The sequence below is a fragment of the Eubalaena glacialis genome, chromosome 1 (assembly GCF_028564815.1).
Source record: "Eubalaena glacialis isolate mEubGla1 chromosome 1, mEubGla1.1.hap2.+ XY, whole genome shotgun sequence".
In the NCBI taxonomy this organism is placed as follows: domain Eukaryota; kingdom Metazoa; phylum Chordata; class Mammalia; order Artiodactyla; family Balaenidae; genus Eubalaena; species Eubalaena glacialis.
In genome coordinates, this window is record NC_083716.1 from 6,058,318 (window position 1) to 6,081,734 (window position 23,417).

General features: G+C 41.3%; 1 protein-coding gene across 1 annotated transcript in view; it reads left to right on the forward strand.

Moving 5' to 3' along the window:
• ADAM12 (ADAM metallopeptidase domain 12) overlaps positions 1–23,417 on the forward strand; it is a 390,595-nt gene that overhangs the window by 104,050 nt on the left and 263,128 nt on the right. Inside the window, exon 3 of the mRNA XM_061183918.1 lies at positions 16,704–16,777. Within this exon, the coding sequence (XP_061039901.1) occupies positions 16,704–16,777 (74 nt within the window). The remainder of the gene's footprint in view (positions 1–16,703; positions 16,778–23,417) is intronic.

Sequence of the window (23,417 nt, forward strand, 5' to 3'; positions counted from 1 at the left end):
TTAGGACGGGAGAATCTGGGATAATAGCAATTCACAGGATCATAGTAGGTGACAAGCAGTCCTGGACCGAACTTATAGACCTTTAAGGTACAGATCTAGGAGGATAAGGAGTGGCACTGATATCTAAATTTGGTGACTCATATCTGAAATATTACAACCATGGCTGCATTTTAAGAACATTCTCTGAGCAAGAGGAAGTCAAAATTTATTTAACATCTAAGACTTTTTTCTAGACTCTTTTCTATATTAGATGGTTTGGGCTCACCATAGCAAATTCTCCATTGTTGAAACTGTTCTCTGTGTTCACATTTGAACGACTTTATGGATTTGGGGGATTTTCTTGTTGCTCTTATACAGTATAGCTCTATCTATTATATCTATATTGTGAAATTTTGACTGTCAGATACATATTGGTAAGACACAAGCAAAGAATTACTGTAATTTTTAAAGTTAAAATATATTTTTATGTGCCTTTGGCTTTTTATTGCAGAGTCTACACTTTATACATATCACATCAAATGTGGTCATTTGACTTGTTTCCATGAGGGTTCCATTGTAAGCTGTGTATGTTTGGCGAAGTGTATTTATACTTAGCTTTCTCCCCGCCCCCCCCCCCCGCCCCCAGCCTTCATCTGTTATCATACTTTTTGCAGCAGCCAACAGTGGATTGAAAAGTGTAAATCCAACCATGGATTGTAAAGGCTACACACGACGCTTCTGCAGACTGTGGTCTACACCACATAATGTGATTTGGAAATATGGGTATTTTCGTACAGTACATACTTGCATTACACAGGGACTTCATACAACACAATAAAGAATAAATGATAAAATTTTAAAAAATGATGTGGTTCCAGAGCAGAGTCCCTGAATAGTGACTCATTGATAACCATACCTGGTGGGAAACCTGGAAGGAACAGGGGTGTGTAGCTCCCACAAAAGATGTGTTTGAGGAGGGAATGATGACTTTGCATGACTTTGAAAATATAGTTCTTTTCAACAGGATATTTAAAAAGAAGGAACAGACAGTTACCTACCAAGCATTTTAATGTAAAATATATTCTGGTGCACACGTCCTGATGGTCCCCACAAAGAGGGGTGGGAATAAGGCTGCTGTTCTCTCCAGCCACTGCCTTTCATGAAATCTACCTGCCAGCAGTTTGCATTGTTTACGGCAGACACGGTGTGTAGATGCACAATTTACCCATCAAGTGCATGTGTGTTTCCCTGTTACTCAATGCTTCATCACAGTGGTTTATTTTGAGCTTCTTCTTGTCAGATGAAGAGAGATTGGCTTGCCTTCTGTCCACTCCACATCCCATAGTTTTGTTTGTTTTGCTTTCTTTACAAACAGCATCCTTCTAGGATGGGCTAAAAACAATGTACAGGTGGAACGGGGGCAGGAGCATGTATATATTTTGGGATTGGGGAGAGAGTCCCCTATATTTTTGAGAAGGGATTTATTAATCTTTCTTTTCTTATTCAGGTAACCATGATTGACAGTTTGGATAAGGCTCTTACGAGGAATTCTTTTTCTCAACAATTCCAATAGAAGAACAGAAATAAATATGTGTGTGCATCTGTATTTTTGCTATCAGATGTTATGGTTTATAACAAAATGGAAAGTAGATTATAAGAACGGGACTGCTTTGCTGGATTGGAAGGCAAAAATATATTCTTAGCAAAAGGAACAGAGGTGTCATCAATACAAGCAGCAGTGTGGTGTAATTCTTACTGTCAATCACATTAAGTGCCTCCTATGTGCCAGTCCTGTCCACGTGTTCATATAAACCATGTCATTAACCCTCCCAACTGATATCATTATGATTTACAAGTGAAGAAATGGGCTGAGAGAGGCTAACAATGACTAAGCCACAGCAGAGGTAGTAATTCATGGAGCTTGAATTTGACCCCGAGTCTGTTGTGATCCTATTTTTTTTTTTTTTAGGGAGGGGAAGGTGGCTATAATGAAAAAATAGAGTTCTAGTTTAGGGTAAAGCTACTGATGGGCTTAATTGATCACTTCCTTTTATCTTCCACTAAGCCCAGCTTTTTAAAAAAATTTATTTACTGAAGTGTAATTGATTTACTATGTTGTGTTAGTTTCAGGTGTACAGTGAAGTGGTTCAGTTTTACATACGTATATATATTCTTTTTCAGATTCTTTTCCATTGTAAGTCATTATAAGGTATTGAATATAGTTCCCTGTGTAAGCCCAGCTTTTCTATTTATAAAGAATTAGCAGGGAAACCTTTAATTTAAACTTCATGACCATGCAACAGTTTTTATTGTTCCTTATTTCATTGCACCTTTAGGTAAGATCCTATTTTCTGTTTGAGAAAAATCCATATACATACGCACAATTTTGTTTATACAAAATGTCTTCTAGCAAGTAACTCATCTGAAATTGTTTCTGAACTATTCTCCTTGAAATTGTTACAAATAAAAGATTTTTTCAGCAGGACTTCAGCAGGTGTCCCTGTATGACATTCTATCTCTAGAAAATAATGGAATTTTGGTTTTCTTTGGTTAAAAACCTTGTAAGTCAGCTATAAATTATTCATACCCCATGCTGCATCTGTTAGCTGTCTTGACTCTTCTTTGTTAAGTCAACATTACGTAGTTTTAAAGTCCAGGTAATTGATTATTGGTCCAGTTTTGCATAGATGTTACAAGGTTGTTTATAGGAATGGAGCTGCTCTTTTTTCTGCCCAGCAGGACAAAAAGGAATCCCTGAGCACTCCTGGCTGTCCTTTCACAAAGCGAAAGCCATGGACAGCCAGCGAAGGACATGAAGGCACAGTGGCGACTTGAACTTCATTCGTTATGACCACTTGGTGGCAGCTAGTATTGCCCTGGTAGAAATCCTGCAGTTTCCACAGTAGCCTCTTAAATGCTGTCACATGTACACTCTGTGGTTTAGTTTAAGATGGCTAATCCAGGAAAGCTCAAAATAGCCTAAGGATTTGCTGATCACACATTTGTGATAACTCCAGCCTCGTTCTCAGCAAGGACGAGATTTTCTATATTGGTGTAAAAATTGTCTGTATTAAGGGTGGATTTAAATATGGAACTTTGTCAACACAACGTCAGTAACAAAGTAGCTGGTATATTCTTTTGTTCAGTATAATAAGATATTTTCATGACTCTGAACTTTGTAGTGAGGGTCAAGATTGGTTAGCAGGGTAGACTGCCTGAACATAGCACAGTATCTGACATGTAACTATTTGATGAAAAGGTGAATGAGCAACATTTTTGAATGTATTGATCAAGTTCAAGTTCATCAAACCAATAAGCATTGGTTTCGTGCTTTGGATGTATAAGAAAGTAGCACCTGAGGCAGCTTGATGGATATTCAAAGTTGGCTAAGGCTTCCTGGAGCTTGTAGCCTAGTGAGCACTTTGCCATGAACAGAAATAAGTACAGTCCAGGCAGAATGTGGAAGTGTAACGTGCAGGGAGAAGAGAGGAGAGTTCTACCTGAGCCATCAGGGAGGGCTTCAAAGGTTAGGAGCCTCTCAGGGGCCTTGTGGGATGAGGAGGAGTTCAGGAGGCCAGAGGAGGCAAGAGAAGGAAAGGTGAGCTCATCCATTCCTTCCACGCATATTTCTAATCATCCAACTAGTATCAACATCCTATTTGACATTAGACCAGAGATTGAGAATTCAAATGCTGCAAAGGGCCAGGCTGGTGTTATAAACAAGCAAAGCTGGCCAGGCATAAGATGATAGATCACCTTTGCCCCTTGGCCTCCACGTGCAGATAACGTAGGGCAGGTGGGGCTGGAAGAACAGGCAGCTTCTCTTCAGTTTCAGCCAATTCTTGTCCCATGAAGTGCAAGCCCAGGGTTGCCATTTTTCTGGTATTTTTTTACCTCTGAGAAGCAACACATCCAGGTTTGTCTGAGAATTCTCCTAACTCTTAGAGGTTAGCAATTAAATCAAATTGACAAATTGGGTGGCATGCACTTTGGGGCCAAACCAACATTAGCTGCAGGCTGAGTGGAGCTTGTGAACTGTCACCCTGTGAAACTTGGTCTAGCACAGCAGTTCGGAAAATCTGATCCCCAGACCAACAGTAGAAGCATCACCTGGGTACTTATTAGAAGTCCAAATGCCCAGGCCCTGTCTCAGATCTACTGAATAAGAAACTCTGTGATGGACCCTACAATCTGCATTTCAACAAGCCCTCCAGGTGATTTTGATCCTAGCTCGGGTTCGAGAATGTTTTTTACATTTTTAAGTGGCTGGGAAAAAAATCAAAAGATGATGAGTATTTCATGATATATAAAATTACATGAAATTCATACATCGGTATCCATAAATAAGGTTTTAGTGGCACATAGTCACGCTTATTCATTTAGGTGTTGTCTGTGGCTGTTTTTGCCTGCAAGGGCAGAGTTGAGTAGTCCTGGCAAAGACCAAATGGCCCGCAAAACTTAAAATATTTATTATCTGGCTCTTTATAGGAAATGTTTGTCAACTCTGCATTGAGTGGGGAGGGAGGGAGAATGGACAGACTGAGGAGGATGAAAAGCTGAGGAACCTCTGCTTCAGACCAAGATGAAGGGGAGACGTAGAATTTGAGCCCTGCATTCGTAAAAGAGCTCAGGGAACCATGTCTAGGACTGGTTGATGCAAGAGTGGTCAGGAGAGCTGGGGTGAGGACCACGCAGCAGGAACAGAAAGAATTCCAGAGATATCCGGAGACGGGGTCCACAGGTCTTGACCACTAATTCAACATGAGATGGGGAGAAAGCCAAGAGTCGGAAGACGGTACGAATGTGGCACAAAAGGATGATGATGATGGCAACAACAGGGAAAAGAAGGGGTCTGGGATAAGGAGTGCACTTCAGGAAGTTGTGGAGATGATGGGAAACATGGGGGGGTGCGTTTTAAACCCAGTAGCATTTGAGTTGCTGGTAAGGGATCTGTTGGACCTGACTTGTGGGCGTTCCCATCACAAGATAGAGGTTGGAGCTGGAGATTTGGACTTGAGGGTCCTCTACGTAGAAGACAAAGTTGCCTATAAGTGTCTATAAGTGTCTATAAGTGTCTATAAGTGTCACTGGATTTATGATTGGTTGACTTTACTAGTATTTTAACAGAAAAGAAAGTTGAACTCAAGTTTTCATTCAGCAAAGTACACTGATTGAGGACCTCTCTATCCCAGAACCGAGCTAGGATGAAGATGGAAAACTGTATCTTCAAGGGGTGCAAAGTCCTTTGAACCCAGTGGAGTGAGTGGCCACTTGAGTCCTCCACTGCCCTTCTCGTGTCCTCTGTCGCAGGGCTGCACCCATCTATGTCCACAGCACCATCCCCTCTGGCTCCGTCTCCTAACTCTGCCCCTGGAGGCCTCCTCCAGCCCCTGCCAGCAACCTTTCTCCTTCCTGCTTTCTCCCTCCTGCTTCTGAGGCCCAAATGCCCCAAGAAATAGCGTGACAGGGCAAGCGACGGGAAAAGCTGGAGACAGTCAGACTGCAATTTTTGTCTGAAGTTGTGAAATGTGAATTCTCATAGCTTTCCGTGAGGCTTTTAGCATGAGTTTTCACGGGGCAATTAGGATATGTTTTATAAAAAGTTAGCAATTAGCTGTAATTCTGTTTGCAGTAGAAAAACTTGTTTGCACTAGGCTTCAGTTAGGACAGAATGATTTGGCAGTGCCTCCATGATCGATAGCAGGATTACTTTTTAAAGAGTTTATTATATTCCACTAATGTTTATTTGAAAGAGATTACAGTGATGCTTTGTAAATGGCCCTTAGTCAACATATGAATGGGATATTCTCTCTGGAAGACAGCTTGCATGCAAACAAACTAGCAACTTAAGCTATTAACTTCCTCTGACTGACAGTTTCGAAATGGTGTTGTAGGAAAAAAAAAATGGTATATGCAAGTTTCCAGACATAAAATTAGTTAGATAAATGAACTTTGAATTGGAAACCAAACTTTCTAGTTAATAAACACAGTGCGTATTATTTTACAGCTGTGTCCTGTAAGACTAGGCAAGTCATTCCAAAAAGTAATGCTCTGTTCTATTTTCTAATATTATAATATCCCTGATTATATCAGTAAGCAAATCTTAGAAAGTATTATCTTTAGAATATTTCACGTCAAGATGAAGTGCATGCGTGTATCTTGTGTTGTGTCCATGTCGGTCTTTCAGAACCTTCTATCCCCTTCCATAACACTGGTCATACAGGTATAATACCTTCTTTCCGCACTAAACAAGTGTTACCAAACTCAGGTTTGGCTGCTTGCTGCTCGAAAGCCAATACTCAAGAGGCAAGTGTTGGTTGGAAAAGAAAAGTCTGCTTTATTCAGGAGGCTGGCAACCTGGTGAGAATGCGGACTCGTGTCCAAGAACCAACTCAAAAGATTCTGCTTGGCCATGAAAGTTTTTTAAGGGTAAAAGGGGAAGCTAGGCGCAGTTAATCGTTTAGCGAGGAGGTCAGAGTCTTTGTCATCTTTCACTGTGTGCAGACTTGCTGACTCCTTGCGATCTGTCTTTAGATGCTGTCTTGTTCATGCAGTTTGCCCATGAGATTACTGAAGGGGAAGCTGGGGAAAAGATCTAGTCATCCGTTAATCGCTTATTCTTCATCTCTACCTCTTTACGAAAAGAATCAGTTGGTTAGGTAAGGCATTGTGTGATCCAAAGATTTGAAAGGTGTGCTTGGGTCAGAGGTTAGTGAAGCATGGGGACACCTGGTGTAAAGGTTAAGTTAAAATATTGCTGCTACAGTGACAGGACAAAGGGCCTCCTACAAAGAGCTGCTAACACAAGGGAGGAGATAAGTTGCTTTGAGCCGTCTCCCCAGGAACTGGCCCGGTGCCTGCCTTATAAACAGGCCCCCAATGAATGAATGTATTATATTTCTTTTTGAAAACTTGTTAGCGTTTTAAAAAACTTAATTTATTATGCCCATTTAGATCAAAATACAGAAAGCATAAAAGGGTTGTAATTCGGGTAAATAGCAATAAATAATAAGTGAAATGGTGTTTTGTCACTGTCATGCTGGGAAGTAGCAGCTTCGTTTGTGATTGGACTTCTGTAATAAAAATGCATTTCCATTTTATCATGCAGGATGGTTTCCAAACAGACATTTTACCATTTGAATCTCACAGCAACCTTCCTGATGGTTCAGTTTGCTATCGCTGCTCTAACAAACCACCACAACTTAAGTGGCTTGAAAATACCCATTTTTGATCTCTCAGTTCTGAAGGTCACAAGGCCGGCAGCCTGGTTGGGTTTCCTGCTTCACATCTCACCAGGTTAAAATCAAAGTGATCACAGAGCTGCCCTTTATGATAGCAGCATCAGGGGAGGGTCCATTCCCTGCTCATTTCAGATATTGGCAGAAGTCCGCTCTTGGAGGTTGTCAGGCCATGGTCCCTGTGTTCTCGCCAGCTGAGGGTTAAGGGTCGTTCCCAGCTTTTCAAGGCCACTGCTTCCTTGGCTTATGGCTCCCTTGCTCCATCTTCAAAGCGAGCAAAGTGGTCAAGTTCTTCTCCTGTGGCATCTCTCCAACCCCAGCAATGAAACGTTCTCTGCTTTTAAGGTTCCTCGTGAGTACACTGGGCCCATCTGAATAAACGAGGATAATATCTCCCTGTGCCCCTTTATCACATATGCGAGGTCCCTTTTTCCAGGTAAGGTAACATATTCACCGGTTCCCAGGATTAGGACATCTCTGGGGGCCCATTATTCTGCCGACCACACTGATAGACAGTATTGTTATCCCTGGTCTCCTGGTGAGGAAGCCGAGGCCCAGCAAAGTGAAATGACCAACCAGTAGTCCCTCAGCCCGAGTGGCAGCATCTAGACTGTCTGTGGACACATCTCTGGCCTGACCCCTTGCCAGGTTCAGCCTCCTAAATGGAAAAACACTGTTTCCGAGATGCAATGAAATAGTTCTCTCTTAGGTGAGATTGTTGTTCCTTTGCATTCAAAGGAGGAGGGATTGTTACCTATTTGCTTCCTAAGTATCCAAGTTAAGATGTCCCTAGCCATCACACAGGGGCTCAGTGACCTTCTTCCTAGCTGTTGGAGGTAGTTTGAAGATGCTGAAGTGAACCTGGGCCCTGGCACTAGCTAAGGCCTCCTTCTCATGACAGTGTTCCTCATCACAAGCCCTGTTTTCGGTGGTGCCACCTCACTGATGCTGAACATTCAGGAGGGGCCGGTACCTCGTGTGGGCGGGATGACGAGCCCATGGCACTAAGGCTGCGGATGGTCTTCTGAGTGATTGGGTGCATGGCTGACGGGGAAGTCCATCTTAGCCACTGGGCTCCTGCCCTGGGTGTCCTGATGTTCCTGAGCCATGAGCAGGCGGCCAGGTGGAGCTCGAGTCTGTCTCTCCCTCCTGCTAATCGAGATGTCTGAAGGCAGAGCGGATGGGAGGGCAGCAGAGGTCTGAGGACCAGTGCACAGCCTGCTGGGATCTGATGTCAGGGGCCCATTTCAGCAACACAGTCTCACCACACGTTTCAGCTCCTAGGCCACCATGTCACCACACGGTGTCCAGGGTTCAGCCCCCAAGCCCAGGGCAGTTAAGAACCATTACGTGGCAGAATAGGACGTCCTCAAGCCCCTCCTACCCCGATTTGCCCTCCCGCTTCCCAGCATGGCTCTGATTTCTAGCTCTGCAGCCCCCATACCCAGCACCTTGTGTTCGACCTTGATTTCCGCTGGTTCGTCCCCTCCTCCTCCTGCAGCACGCTCTCTGGCCCTCTGCTCTGGTTTGGGCTCTGCATCACTGAGGTCCAAAGAAACCGAGCAGGAGGAGTGGGCGTCCCCTGAGGGGCCAGGAGCCAGGCTGGGAGCTCGCACTCACTGGCCTTCTCGGCCGCCCCAAGTATAGATGGTCCAGCTCCCAGCAAGCCCCTCTTCCTCTCCGCAGAGGAACAGAACCCAAGGCACCTTCGATGGCCCAGTTCCTCGCTCACTACCAAGGGATCCTCTGTGCAGCTGCTTGCATCTGTGGGCCGTCAGCCTCTGAGAGTGAGGCGGGGCTCAGATGCATGGACTTTGGCCTTGTGCTTGGGTCAGCAGTGACCCGGGAGGAGAGCCCAGATGGCCCTTCATACCTCCTGAGGTGACACTTATGCCTTCGCTGCCCCCTGAATCAGTATCGCTTCTGCCATCTCCTGCTACCGCTGCGCCTGTCTTCTGTCATCCCACAGATGTTTCTAGGTGGCCCCATTCTGGGTGTTGGGAATAGGGTGTGGAACAAGGCAGAAAAATTCCCTTTTCCTACAAAGTTTCTATTTGTGAAAAGGGGAGATAGACAATTAACAAGTAAAATAAACACACCAATACATGATCACAAATGAGATGGCTAGAAAGAGAGAGAAGTGGTGTGTGGGGCAAAGAGCCCACTGGGATGGGGGGCTTCCCTGGGGGGGTGACGTCCAGGCTGAGACCTGGAGGTGAGGCCCCTCAAGAGCCCAGGAGGGCCTTCCAGCAAAGGCTTAGCTGGTGCAGAGGCCCAGAAGCCAGCTGCAGCCTGACCAGTTCAGCCGTGTGCCGGGAGCTTAGGGGTGAGAGAAGCCAGAATGTTGGTGGTGTGAAGACCACAGTTATTCTAAGAACAGTGGGTCATTGCTGAAGGGGTTTAAGACGGTGCATTGTTAACTAAGCTGGGGAGGTCTGGGGGAGCTGCTGTGAATTTTCCCCGAGTTCCCCTTTGCATTGGATTGGGGAGGGGTGGTAACATGAGTTGAAATTTAGATGGGTTAAGTTTGAGAAACCTGCATTGTCGTGCTTCTTTCTATATTGCTTTCTGTTAAGTCATGTTGTTGGTCTCCTCTTACAACCCAACAGTGAGCTCTGGGAGGGGACAGATGACCGTTGTCTGCTCAGAATCTGCCATTGTCCTCAGATGGACACAGCATGAGGAACTGTAATCCTATAGTGTACAGATGCATGGGGGCAGAGTGGCAATATTTCAGTGAATTAATGAGGCTTTAAGATGATCTGGCTATAGCTACAGTAATCAAAAATGAAAATCTAAAATGTCTGTTGCAAATTTAAGCATTAGTGATCCCACCAGTAGCAACGGCCTAAAGAGCTTGAATTCAGAGCATCACACAAGCCAAAGGTGGGGAGGTCGTGCCTTTTTTTGGTGGGAAGGGCAAAGTGGGCTGGAAATTGGTAAACCCATCATGCAGAGAAATACAGTAAGAAGAATCCGTGCGAAAAAGAACCTAACATTGTAACACACAAACAACTTCAAACTACATTCCACATCTTTCAAAAGCGCTTTTTACCTTAAGATAATGTGTGCCATTCTGCACATTTTAACAAGGGGTTTGCTGATGTAAATTTTCCGTCAGAGAAAAGTATCAATGACTCATGAATAAACATTATTGTCATTTACGTAACAACTAAAAGGCCTCAAGCCAGAGACGCCCATTATGGTGCGGCAGTGCCCTCGTTCCTTACTGTGTTATTCTCCAGCTAATTCAATTTTGTCCTCTCTCAGTTCCAGAGGGCCCATATCTTCCCGGCTATGGAACTGCTGCACTGATATTAAAGTGGTAATCAAGATTGCCTCTAAATATTCATAGCAATAAATGACTCTCTCGTGCCCCATGAGTGCCAGGGCAGCAGCCTGAAGCATTTATTTAGTGCTGGAGAGGGATCCAGTTATTTCGGAGTCCCTTGAATGCAATATTTTAATATTGTTGTTCTGCTTGAAAAATTAGGTCCCTCTGAGTTTCTAGTATTGGTGGTTGAGACTAACGACTTTGGCTCAGAACTGACCATTGTCTTTGAAATGATAACCTAGAAGTGGTGATGGGAGTGGACTTGGCTATTGTCCCCGCATCTGATTTTTTAATGCAATCCCCTTCCTTCTGCAGGCTCACTGCCACCTTATTTCAACTTCACAGTCAGGTTCAGAGTTTTCTAAGTCATTGAAAATGGCTATTCTTTAAGGACATAGAAACACCAAGGAGACGATATTGTGTATCATTCCATCCATCAGAGGAAAAAAAAAAATCATAAGCATTCCTGCATCCATGAAAAGCTACATTTATTGACTTGGGATATTTTGCACCCATCATGGGTGAAATAATTTAAATTCAATTTTGGGTGAGCTCCCATTTACACAGATTAAAGAATGACAGCCCAACATTTTGGAGTAAAATGTGAAATTAGATCACTTTTAAGATTGCTTTGTTGTTGTTATAATATTGCTCGTAAGTAACAGATAGCAGAGAAAATAATTTACATTGTTATAGGATATCACTTAAGAGGTTATTGTGACTAAAAATGTTATTAACAATAAATAAATAAATAAATAATAAATAAAGGCAGCCCAATGGATAATACTGAGAAGAAAAAAAAAAACTGTAGCTAATCAAAAGATCACTTTTTAAATATGTGTTTATATTTCCAGTTAAGTGGGATGTGCTGGGCAAGTGCATTGTGGGAAACTTGAGAAAGAGCACAGAGCAGCTGAGGGTCCGAGTGACGGGCAGCGGTGTCTGGCCAGAGCCTTACTTTGCAGACCTGCCTGGGCAAACCATTTGGGGGAACCTGCCCAAACTCATTTCCATGAGGAACTTACAAGGAGTGAGGCCTCAGAAGAAACTAAACCTGCCCTGATCATGGACTTCTAACTTCCAGAACGTGAGGAAATAAATTTCTGATAGTTAAGCTGCCCAGTCTGAGATATTTTCTTATGGCAGCCTTAGCAAACGAATACGGGGGGTTTCTAAGATTCTGGTAATATTTTGACTTTTCAGCTGGGTGGTAGGTACCCTGATGATTATTTTACTGTTGTTTTTTAAATTGTACTTATGCATTTTATATACTCTTTTGGATATACTTTTGCCAATTAAAAAAATAGAATTATAATGACTGTCAAAACATTTCTAGCCTATTGATAAGCATTTAATTGACTTATTCAGCAAATGCGGTTCTTTAGGCATTCAATAAAGGACACGGTTTCATGAGGGCAATCAATGTCTCATTTTTAAAAAGGAAGGCTGTATTTAACCAACACTAGTTCATCATCTCCAGTGTCTAAAAATCAAAAGAAAATGATGCTGCCATCCTTTTAAACTAAGAAATCTAATGCAATGAGTGGTTTTGAGTTAAAATAGCTCTCTGTTCTCCTTCTCCATTGATTTCTCCTATACCATTCAGATCTCAAGTAAAATATACAAATAAAGCTCTTTCTACCACCCTGGGGGAAAATGTATTCATTTGAAATATGTTAACATTAGAACATTCTAACAGCTCCCGTAGGGACTTTATGTAGAATTATTACCAATGTTCATGTTCAAGCTAGCTGAATTTTTCATGGGGGAAAAAGGGTGCTGCAAATATTTTATTTTTATTCACAAATATAATTGTCAGGATTTATCTTTAAAATAGTGATGTGTAAGAAAAAAACAAAATAAAATAGTGATATGTGTGTCCATCTCTTAGGCTAACACAATTTGTAATGAAAGTAACTTTTCACACGTATACATAGAACACACACAAATAAACAGACATATTCATACATATGCTCTTTGGACACATCTTGACAGAACACTGAGATGTATTTTTGTTCTAATATTTTATTGTAAGCATAATTAATAATCTTGTTTTTCTAAGATATAATTAATGAGTACAAATTGCAGACCCTGGAGAGGACATTCTTATATGTGTTTGTAATTAAATTCAAGTGTCAGAAAATATAGGTAAATTTAGGTAAACGTCCTTGTGATGGACTCGAAAGCAAATCCAGGGCTGAGAAACACTTTTGTACGCTATATTAAAATCAAAAGAAGTGATGTGTGTTTAGGAATAGTGATATTGAATTTAAAAGTTCAGCAAACACTCAGAAACCTGTACAATTGTTACAAACACCAGACAGTATCAAAATATAACAAGTAAAATTGTGGTTTTCACTAGATCACTGATGTTTGTATAGTCATTTGCTAGAATGAATCCATAAAAAACAAGATATGTTTAAATTCAGAAAATATACTTAAGCATCTTATGTATACGGAAATACAACAGTTTAACTCTCAAGCTTAAGTAACCACTTAAAAAATAATATCACCCATCAATTAAAATTGAGAAGAGCTCTCTTAAGGGACATTAAAAAGAAATCCAGCTTGGGTTTGCACTTAATTCTATCCCCTGAAGGCACCAATATTAAAAATAGTCTAGTTCTTGGGCAGCTATTGGATGATGCAAGTTTTAGGTCTTTATTACTGACTCAGGCATGTCCGATGAAGATAGAAATTTCTGTGAACTTGCTGTGAAGATGGAAATGTTCCACGTCTGGGCTGTCTAGCAGAGGTAACCACTAACTACGTGTTGCTTTAGAGCCTTGAAATGTGTCCAGTGAGACTGATGAACTGATTTTTAATCTTTATTTTATTTTAATTAATTTAAATTTCAATAGCCATATGTATTAGACATGGGAAACTACAGAAAGCCATTCCAAGGGCTGACCTAAAAATAAAGTGAGTAGTGTTTCGTGCTCTGTGTCTCTACCCCAGTTATATGGCGTTAGTTAATGCAACTTGTGACATTTTCCCAAAACTCATGTGACCCAACAACTCATGTTGCTGCAGGTTTTGTTTCAATTTTATTTCCTCGTAACTCATTATTTTAAGGTTGGCTGTTGGAACTTACAATCCACTTTTCTCTTAAAACATAGTAGCGTGTGGTTTGTTAATTCATAGTAGAGCTGAAATGCTGTGTTGTGAAAACAGTCCCTTGAGCTCTGGAGTTATAATAGTGTCTTTCAAATATGGAATGTTAGAGAGCTACGTATAAACGTATTCTTCTATCTCTTATTCAAGCATAAGACCAAACAATCTTACGAAGCAAAGGCAAACAAGACCAATACACTGAAGTCAGCAGCACTCATTTAATGCGGGTGATGACGTTTGAATAAGATGGACAGGCCACTTGCAGCGCCAGGGCAAGGCTACCCGGGAGGTGCAGGCGATCTGGAGTTTGTGCTGCCAGTTGCGTCCTGACCCGTCTCTCCTCCACTGTGCTCTTTATAAGCTGCTAAGGAACCTTTATTTCTGCACTGGGCCGTGACGGCATTTGGCCCTTGCTTAGCCTGGCTGCATCATTTGTGAATTAAACCCTCCTCTGCCCTTCTCGCATCAGCCTAGATAGTCAGGCTGTCCTGCCCGGCCCCGACCTGACCACAGCAGCCATGGTGAGCTGGGTCAGGGCGAGCGTGGTCATGCTGGGGGAACTCTCTTTCCACATCATCGGAATGAAAACACAGCATTCATTTTTAAAAATAAACATTAAAAATTTTAAGTTCTTTTGGAGAGAAATGCCTGAGGGACATGTGAAACCTCCACTTGAACATGCTAGCCGGTGGCGGCGTTGGGGGGAGTTAGAATTGACTGTCCACCCCCAGAATCACTGAGGGTGCCCAGGGAAAGGGGAAGCAAACGGAGAGCTTCGTAGAATAACTTTAGGATGGCACATCAATTTTGACTTGGGTAAGGACTCTGAATCATTGATTTGGGCTCAGCAAGAGAGAGTGTGGCGTGTTCGACCACCCCGTTTTAAGTGGGAGAGAACCTGGGGTAGGGGTGTGGGTTTAGGGACACTGCCACATGGCTGCATTCCCAGGGCAGGGCAAGAAACTTTTTGGGATTTCTGGGGCAGAACAAAGAATATAGGTTCCTGCCCCCCACTGACAGCTGGGCACACACAGACTAGGGTTTCCTGGGGCCCAGAGGAGAGGAGGAAGATGGCGTCTGCCTAGCAAGAGGGAGAAGAGGTTGGTAGAGCTGTTTGCCCTATTCATTGATTGATTCTCTCCTTCACCAAATATTAATTGAGCTTCTATTATTTGTCTGGCACCTTCGTGGGTATAATAAACAAGTGGACCCACAAGTCAACATACTGAATTTTAATGAGCAGGAAGGGAGTTCCTCCTTACAAGGAGGAAAAGGGCAGGAGACTGGGTGAAAGACTACCTGGGGAGAGGTGGATGTCATTAGACTGGGGAGTGAGGTAAGGCTTCTTTGGATCATTGACATTTAAGCTGATACCGAGTAGCAGAGTTGGGAGAAAGCATTCCAGGCAGAGGGAACAGCCTGTGCGAAGACTCAGAGCTGCGAAGGAGCTTGCTGTGTTTGAGGAGTGGGTGAGGTCAGTGTGGCTTAGAGCCGGGTGAGCGAGGAGGAGAGCAACGCAGGTGGGTGTGGAGGGACATGAAGGTCAGGCCATACAGGAGCTATAGCCCACATTGAAGAGTTGGCATATTCACTGGGGAGAACAGTATGGAGTTTTCTCAAAAAACTCTAAAAATAGAACTACCCTATGATCCAGCAATTCCATTCCTTTTTATATATCCAGAAAAAACAAAAACATGAATTCAAAAAGAGAGATGCACCCCAGTGTTCATAGCATAGCATAGCAGCATTATTTACAAAACCAAGATATGGAAGCAACCTAAGTGTCCATCAATAGACGAATGGCGAAAGAAGGTGTGAGATATGTATATATGTGTGTCTATATATATATATGTATATATATACACATATATACACACGCACATATGTACGTGTGTGTGTGTGTGTACACAGTGCAATACTGCTCAGCCATAAAAAAGAATGAAAATTTTGTTATTTGCAGCAACAGGGATGGATTTGAAGGGCATAATGCCAAGTGAAATAAGTCAGACAGAGAAAGACAAATACTGTATGATATCACTTATATGTGGAATCTAAAAAATACAACAAAATAGTGAATATAACAAAAAAGAGAGCAGACTCACAGATACAGAGAACAAACTAGTGGTTACCAGTGGGGAGAGGGAGGTGGGGAGGGGCAACATAGGGGAAGAGGAATTAAGAGGTACAAACTATTAGGTATAAAATAAGCTATGAGGATATATTGTACAACATGGGGAACATAGCCAATATTTTATAATAACTACAAATGGGGTATAACCTTTAAAAATTGTGAATCACTATACTGTACACCTGTAACTTATATAATATTGTACATCAACTATACTTCAATAAATATTTTTTTTAAAAGAGTTGGCATATTATCATCAGTGCAATGGGACATCAGTGCAGGCTTGTCATGACCAGGGGTAGGTGGATGAGGTTGAGTTTTTAAAAATATCCTCCCATTGCCATTGGGGGATGAATGGGAGGAAAGTACAGGTAGATGTGGAGGGACCGGGGTAGAAGGGTTTTGCAGCATCCCCGTGAGAGATGACTGTGGCTTTATCTAGAGCAAGGTGGAGAGATGTCAGACCCGGACAACAGGAGCTGTGTTTTGGAGGGTGACTCAATAGGACCTCTTCATGGATCAGGTGGAGTTGTTGAGGGAGAAGGACTTCGAATTTCTGACATGAGCAGTTGGGGAAATGAAAGTGCCTTCTCTAGAAACAGGGAAACCAAGGAAGGAGTCGATTATGGGAGATGGAAGTTGAGTCAAGAAGGATCCCAAGGGTACATGGCCCGAGGAAAGGAGTGCAGAGGCCAGGAATGCAGGTGTGTCAGTACCATCTGGGAGGGTGATGCGTTTTCCAGACTCTCGTCCTGCTTGTTTTGATCTCCTCTACTCAGGATCTCAGAATGGTCCCGGGAAGAAAATGTATTTTTCTCTCCCTCTATTGACTATGCCTACAGAGCATATTCAGATACTGGCACATCGAAGGGAAATGATCTTCAACTGACTTCTCTTATTTATCTTTCAGAATCATCCAGGAGTGTTGAATTTTCGAATACAATTGGAAAGCAAAGAACTGATTGTAAATCTGGAAAGAAACAAGTAAGTCGAGTTAATTCCTGTTTATGACACAATAGGAGAAAGTTACAACATGGGGACTGGAGATTGCTGTGTAATTGATGTTGGCATTTAGAGACACAGAACTAAATGTGTGGATTCATAATCCAAATTTGGATGTGAGGCTGGAATTAACTTCAAAAAATGATCCAATGGAAAAATAAAGAATTTTATCGCTCTAAAAGAGAACTTTCTAGCTCAGCAGGTTTTTCTCATAGTTCTGATGTTTCTTTTTTTTTCAGAGCCTGATGTTTCAAGGATAGAATTTAAGCATCCTCTGTTCTGTTCCAATAACAGTGTTCCATAATTAGTTGACTTTTGGCAGTTCCTGGGTTATATAAGGAGAAACAGCTTCAAATGGGTAGAAGCTCTTTTTTCCTTGGGAAATACCAAGAGTTTATTTTATCTTTCAGACCTTGTCTCCAGTGGTATGAAGTATTTATTTTATCTTTTTACTTAAAAATTTGGCCCTTTTTTTTTTTTTGCAAAATTATATATATTTTCAGAAAATGGTATTATATTTTTTTTTCTGTAGCACATGGATGTTATTACATATTTTGTATGCCTTCCCAGGAGAAAACTGTGCCTGGTTCAAGGCACAAGTAAAAATAACTCATATTCTTGTCATCCTTTATACTGTGGCTCTCCCCATGGGTTCCTCAGATCTAAAGGACCCCTTACTATTCTATTTGATTAGTACCAGAAAAGAATCGAGCTCTCCTAATAAGCAATCTGTATTTAAACATATAAGTTCCCAAGTCATGCTTGATTCAAAATTGGAGTTTCTGTCTTCCAGAATTACTGGTCCCTGTTTCTCACCCATCAGTGAAATGCTGATTTTTTGCTGAAATGACAGTGTAGATAAGACAGCTTCACTGAAATGAGTTCTGCCAGAGATAGTGAGTCACAAAAATCTGACTCAGCATCTCTATGTAAACGAGTCAGATCACTTACTTATACTTACTTTGGTTTGAGGGTCCTGAGCAAATCAGATGAACGAGATCATGAATGGCCAAGTCTCACCTTCAGTATCTGACACCATGGCCAACAGCAATTATTAAAAAATAGGTACATTTTAAAATGCATATGAATATATATTAAATATATATTTTAAATGAGTATATGTAAAATAGCATGGCCTGCTTCTTCGGGGTCTGCAGCCTGCCTCTTTGCATTTCTTGCATGTTTCTCCCTCACCATTAGATGGATTAAAAGCTTTTATGAGCAGTAAATAATGTGTTTTTAGCTTTTCTTGTGACTTGGTGATCTTAAACTAGAGGTTCAGGAATACATCTTGGATAACCAGGGGGCTGAACGGAAACCTGAATATTGCTTTTGATATGTCTCTCTTAGCAAAGTATATATTTTCATGCTCTTTTTTTTTCATGTAAGAATATCATAGGACATTTACATTTTTATACACTGCTGTTTGTATGTGGTTTTGAAAATATCTCAGTGGACGAAACTTGGTATTCCTTGAAAGAGCAAAAGAAAATCAGGCTTCTGGTGGTGATGCATTTCCTAGATGGGGTTTTAGGATTGGCAGCTGGATTTGGGAAGTGTCTTTATTGCGACTGTTCTTACTGTTAGCCTGTTGGAGGAATGTGGTAAATGGCATGAGTGAGACAGATCCTGGACCTTTACGTGATATTAGGGCTGCAGGTAGAGGAATGGAAATTGACTTAATAAAAACCTTAAGTTATTTGTTTTCACTCTAAAAGGAATATGTGTCCAATGCAGAAAATTGAAAACTGTAGGGAAAAAAATGGAGTCCCCACCCCCACCAGAAAAGTACCCCTACCACCAAACACAACGTTGGTTGGCATTCTGGTGAATGTTCATATAGATTTTTTTTTCCTTGTAGAAAAGGCTTTACTTCTTTTGTCTTCCTAGTTGATATTGTAGTCTGTGTGTAATATGATATCCTACTTCTTCATTTAGCTTTATAATGACGTCCTTTTCCATATAGAAATGCATTTCTTCGAGCCCCTTTGGTTCTCTGAGTCTGTAAAGTGGGTTAATAGCCTTATTCATGGTTCCCTTTGAAAATGATTTACCTTCCATTAAGGCGGGTAGTATAGTGAATGCTGACTACTAGGCAGTGGCTAATTTGTATAAAAGATCATTTTAAAAGGTACCTTAATTTGCTCATTTCCAATTCTGGGCCTTTCACAAAATAATCTCAAAATTAGAAAAGTTGTAAACTTAAAACTATCTCTTCTTGGTTTATTTCTTTTCCCAACTTCACTGGCAAAGCATGTTTTAGAAAAGTATATGGAGATGGTTTAATGTGTTCCTATAACATTTTATAGCTTTATTTTAATTATCCTACTTAAACTCATTGTGGAAATTTCATTCTGTTAAAAATGACATTTTCAAAATTAGAGCATGGTAATATGACTATTTTAATAATACATTTCCAATCCATTTCCCCCAATTACTTCAGTATAATAAATTTTTGAAGATGGTGACATGTCTGTTCCATAAGCACTTCACTTTTGAAATGATGAATACCAAAAAATTCTACAACTTTATAGGTAGAATGAAATGCTTGTATGCTACTGGTTGCTTGTCAGGCACAAAAGGTAATCAACCCATCCAAAATTAAAAATTAAAATAGAAGTTTTAATTTGCATAGCCTTTGGCCCAGTAGATCCAATTGGAGAATTTATCCAAATGAAGCTATAAGAACCCAAAGGTAAATGTACGAGGAAGCAGGATAAATGTAAATATTTAACAACCAACAGAACAGAGAGCCCGACCAGTCTGAAGGTAACCTGGTCGGTACCTGCTTCAGAGCCTATGGGGGGAGTCAACCCTGTGTTCAGGGATGTTCATTGCAGAAAGTTTTACCTAAAATACGTCAATAGGAGATCGATTAAATAAGTTACGACTCAGCTATGAAATAATACTACACAATAGTACATCTAAAGATGATGATGGAGATTTTTATTATTGTAAATAGCATTGATAATATGACCAGTGTGAACGGCATGTTGGATAGTAGTTTACATGGCATTCAGTTTTTATCTTAAAATTATACTCATGTACATGTATGCTAGAAAGATTTGGACAACATTTACTTTCTTTATTAATGTTTCACAACAAGAAAATATTACTGTTAAAATTAAGAAAACTTTTTATTTTGAAGGAAAAAAGCTGCTCTAAAAACTTGAAAATGGTTGTAATGAAGAATGTTGAAGTATTTACTATTCATAAAAAAGAAATGAGAATCTTGAAGAGAGAGGCTATATGTATATGTATAACTGACTTACTTTGCTGTACACCTGAAACTAAAACAAGATTGTATAACAACTATACTCCAATAAAAATTTTTTTAAAAAAATGGTGGATGTTAGAAAGGCCCCCAGCAACTTTCCAAGGGCTAAAAATCTCTACCCATGGACTATATCCAGAAATCTATTTTAATTAAAAACCTGCTTTAAAATCATAACCAATATAAAGGTGTCTTCAGTGCTTTCAATCATAAAAATCATCATATAAAGCAAATGCAAAAAGAGAGTCACCTAAGTAACCCCACTCCAAAGCTCTTCGTGTGTAAACCAGTTCTTCATGAAACAGGGCTGAATTTGTATTACATGGTTGTTTCAGGGAATCTATTTTATTTGCCTTCTAGCATCTCTAATTTGTGCAGAGATCAGATGCTGTTCACTTAAAATCTGTTTGTAGAGCCATAATTGAATGTTTAAAGAAACTCAAAGCTTCCCTGGAGGAGCATTTTTCATGATGCTGCTGTCTGCCTGTGGAACTGCGGGGACCAGCTTTACAAGTTCCGTAACTCTCCTGCATCCCCATGGGCACCCAGGCCATTCCTTAAACAGGTGCTCTGTGCAACTGCATCTTTGATCAAAATGCTTTATTGGACAGGCTGGCCAGCTTAGACATCCGTTTTTCCAGTTTAGGATAATTAAAACTGATGGTGGTAGATCGTTCCCACCGAGCTTCCTGTTTTCAAGCACTGCCCATCACTGGTTGAAGGCAATTGCCGGGGGAAGTCCACGGCCCACTCGATTTATATTTGGGGCGTCTCTGAGCTAGAAGAACTTTGGCATGGACTTTTCTTCTGTCTGGAATAATTCCAGACATCTCTTAAGGGGCCACTCTAATTAATATTCACTCTAGAACAGTTGCAGAAAGGAGCATTTTAAATTTGTCAAACGTGGGCATAAATATTGGAGAAGGCATTTGTTGGACGGTATCTCAGAATATCATGATGTAGGGTAGAGAAATGCAGCCAGGGTGCAGAGGTAGGACTGGGTAGATTAGCAGTTGGCTGAATAACTACCTAGAGGATATTAATCCGTTGTTCAGGTTGAACCAAATCGTGTTGGACAGCGGGACCGAGATTGCTGTCAGTGGCTGCAGGACAGTGTACGAGACCTCATCCTGGCCCACCATTTTGTCAGCCCATCACTATGAAGACATAAAAGGTGTGCTGATCACATTTCTTGGCAACGCAGAGCTGGCGGGGAATAACTGTGCTGTGCATGGCAGAATCTGGATTATGGAGATTTCAGCAGTTTGGATCAATGGGCCAAAACTAACAAGATGAGATTTAATGGGGATAAATGTAAAGTCCTATTCTTGGGTTAACAAAAAAATAAACATCGTAAGTGCAGGAGGAAATTGACTAGTAGTTCTTGCGAACGAGACGTGAAAATTCAATGTGAGCCCCTGAGGCCATGCGGCTGCTGAAAGGTGGCTGCTACCTGAGTGTGCGCAGGTCCCTGAGGTGGGTCCCGGACTGGAGAGGCCACCATTCTGCTGTGCGTGATCCTGGTCAGGCCACATGCAGAACCCTGACCCCTGCGCTGTTTCAAGCACGATGTTTGAAAGCTGCCTGCCACCGTGCTCGCCTCCACTATTGGACTTTCATCACCTCTCCCACCAGCTAGAGATGTCCTCAAGGTCAGGGGGCAGGGTCTTTACTTCCCCCTCCATCCCCTTCCTTGTGGCCTGGCCTGTGGTGGGCACTCTCTGAGCACTTAGCAAAGAGTGAAGGATGGGTCGTGGATGGCCTGGATCAGGCCAGGAGTGAGTCAGCAGGAGGTTAAAGGTCTGTCCTGGGTGGTGAGAGAAACTACCTATTCAAGGAGAAAGCTTCTGGAAAGAATGCTGGGGCGGGAGTCAGGAAGCCAGGTTCAGAAACCCAGCTTTGCTTCCAGCAACAAGATGCTTATATTTTCTCTGTTTCCTCATCTGCAAAATGGAATAAAAGTCTGTGTACAGTCAGTGCCACGAGGTTAGAGCTCATGTTCTTTCTGATGATCAGGTTTGAATGATTCAGTGACATATTCTTGTGGGCCCAGTGATATTAGTTACTTCACCCAATTGTATCCTTGGCTTCACTGTAACTGTGTCCTGTTTTAAATGTCCTAAATTAATAGAGATCGGGTTATGACTAATCTATACCCGTAAGGCTTGACGCTGGCCGAACATCTCAATTCTGACAAGAGCTGGAAAGGATTCGTGTGCTAATCCTTGGGGTTCCTGTTGTTGTCATGGTCTTAATTTCACAATCTTGACATCCTCAGGAATTAGAATTTTAAAATCTTTGTTTGCATGCAGAGTGCTATTTCTTTCCATGTCTACTCTTGCAAAAGAAGCCTCACCTGCTTGTCAGAGCCTCCAGCTTTAATTTGCCTGGTGGTTCTAATTATTGACGAAACTATTGAAGGCAAAACTGTATTATAGAAACTTTACTATCTCGTCTTATGTTTTTATCTCTCAACTTCCCTTCCGCCATTCACAAATCTTATCAGTCTTTATTAATTCAAATGATTCCTAATGTTAATCAACAATAAGTCAATGAGACCATTTCTTTTTACTTAGTCATTTATCCACAAACATTTATTTTTTTTAAATTTATTTTATTCAAGGATAGTTGATTTACAGTGTGGTGTTAATCTCTATTGTACAGCAAAGTTATTCAGTTATACATATCTGTACATTCTTTTTCATATTCTTTTCCATTATGGTTTATCACAGGATATTGAATATAGTTCCCTGTGCTCTACAGTAGGGCCTTGTTGTTTATCCATTCTCTATATAATAGTTTGCATCTGCTAAACTCAAACTCCCAATAAATCCCTCCCTCAACCTCCTCCCCCTTGGCAACCACAAGTTTGTTCTCTATGTCTGTGAATCTGTTTCGGTTTCGTAGATAAGTTCATTTGTGTCATATTTTAGATTCCACATATAAGTGATATCGTATGGTATTTGTTGTTCTCTTTCTGACTTACTTCACTTATATGATAATCTCTAGTTGCATCCATGTTGCTGCAAATGGCATTATTTCATTCTTTTTTATGGCTGAGTAGTATCCCATTGTATATATGTAGCACATCGTCTTTATCCATTCATCTGTTGATAGACATTTAGATTGTTTCCATGTCCTGACTATTGTAAATAGTGCTGCTATGAACATAGGGGTGCATGTATCTTTTTGAATTATCGTTTTGTCCGGATATATGCCCAGGAGCGGGATTGCAGGATCATATGGCAGCTCTATTTTTAGCACAAACATTTATTTCATACCAGACACTACAGTTGGCACTGGTGATAGAGTCATCAACAAGGTAAAGTCCTTGTCCTCTTGGAGGTC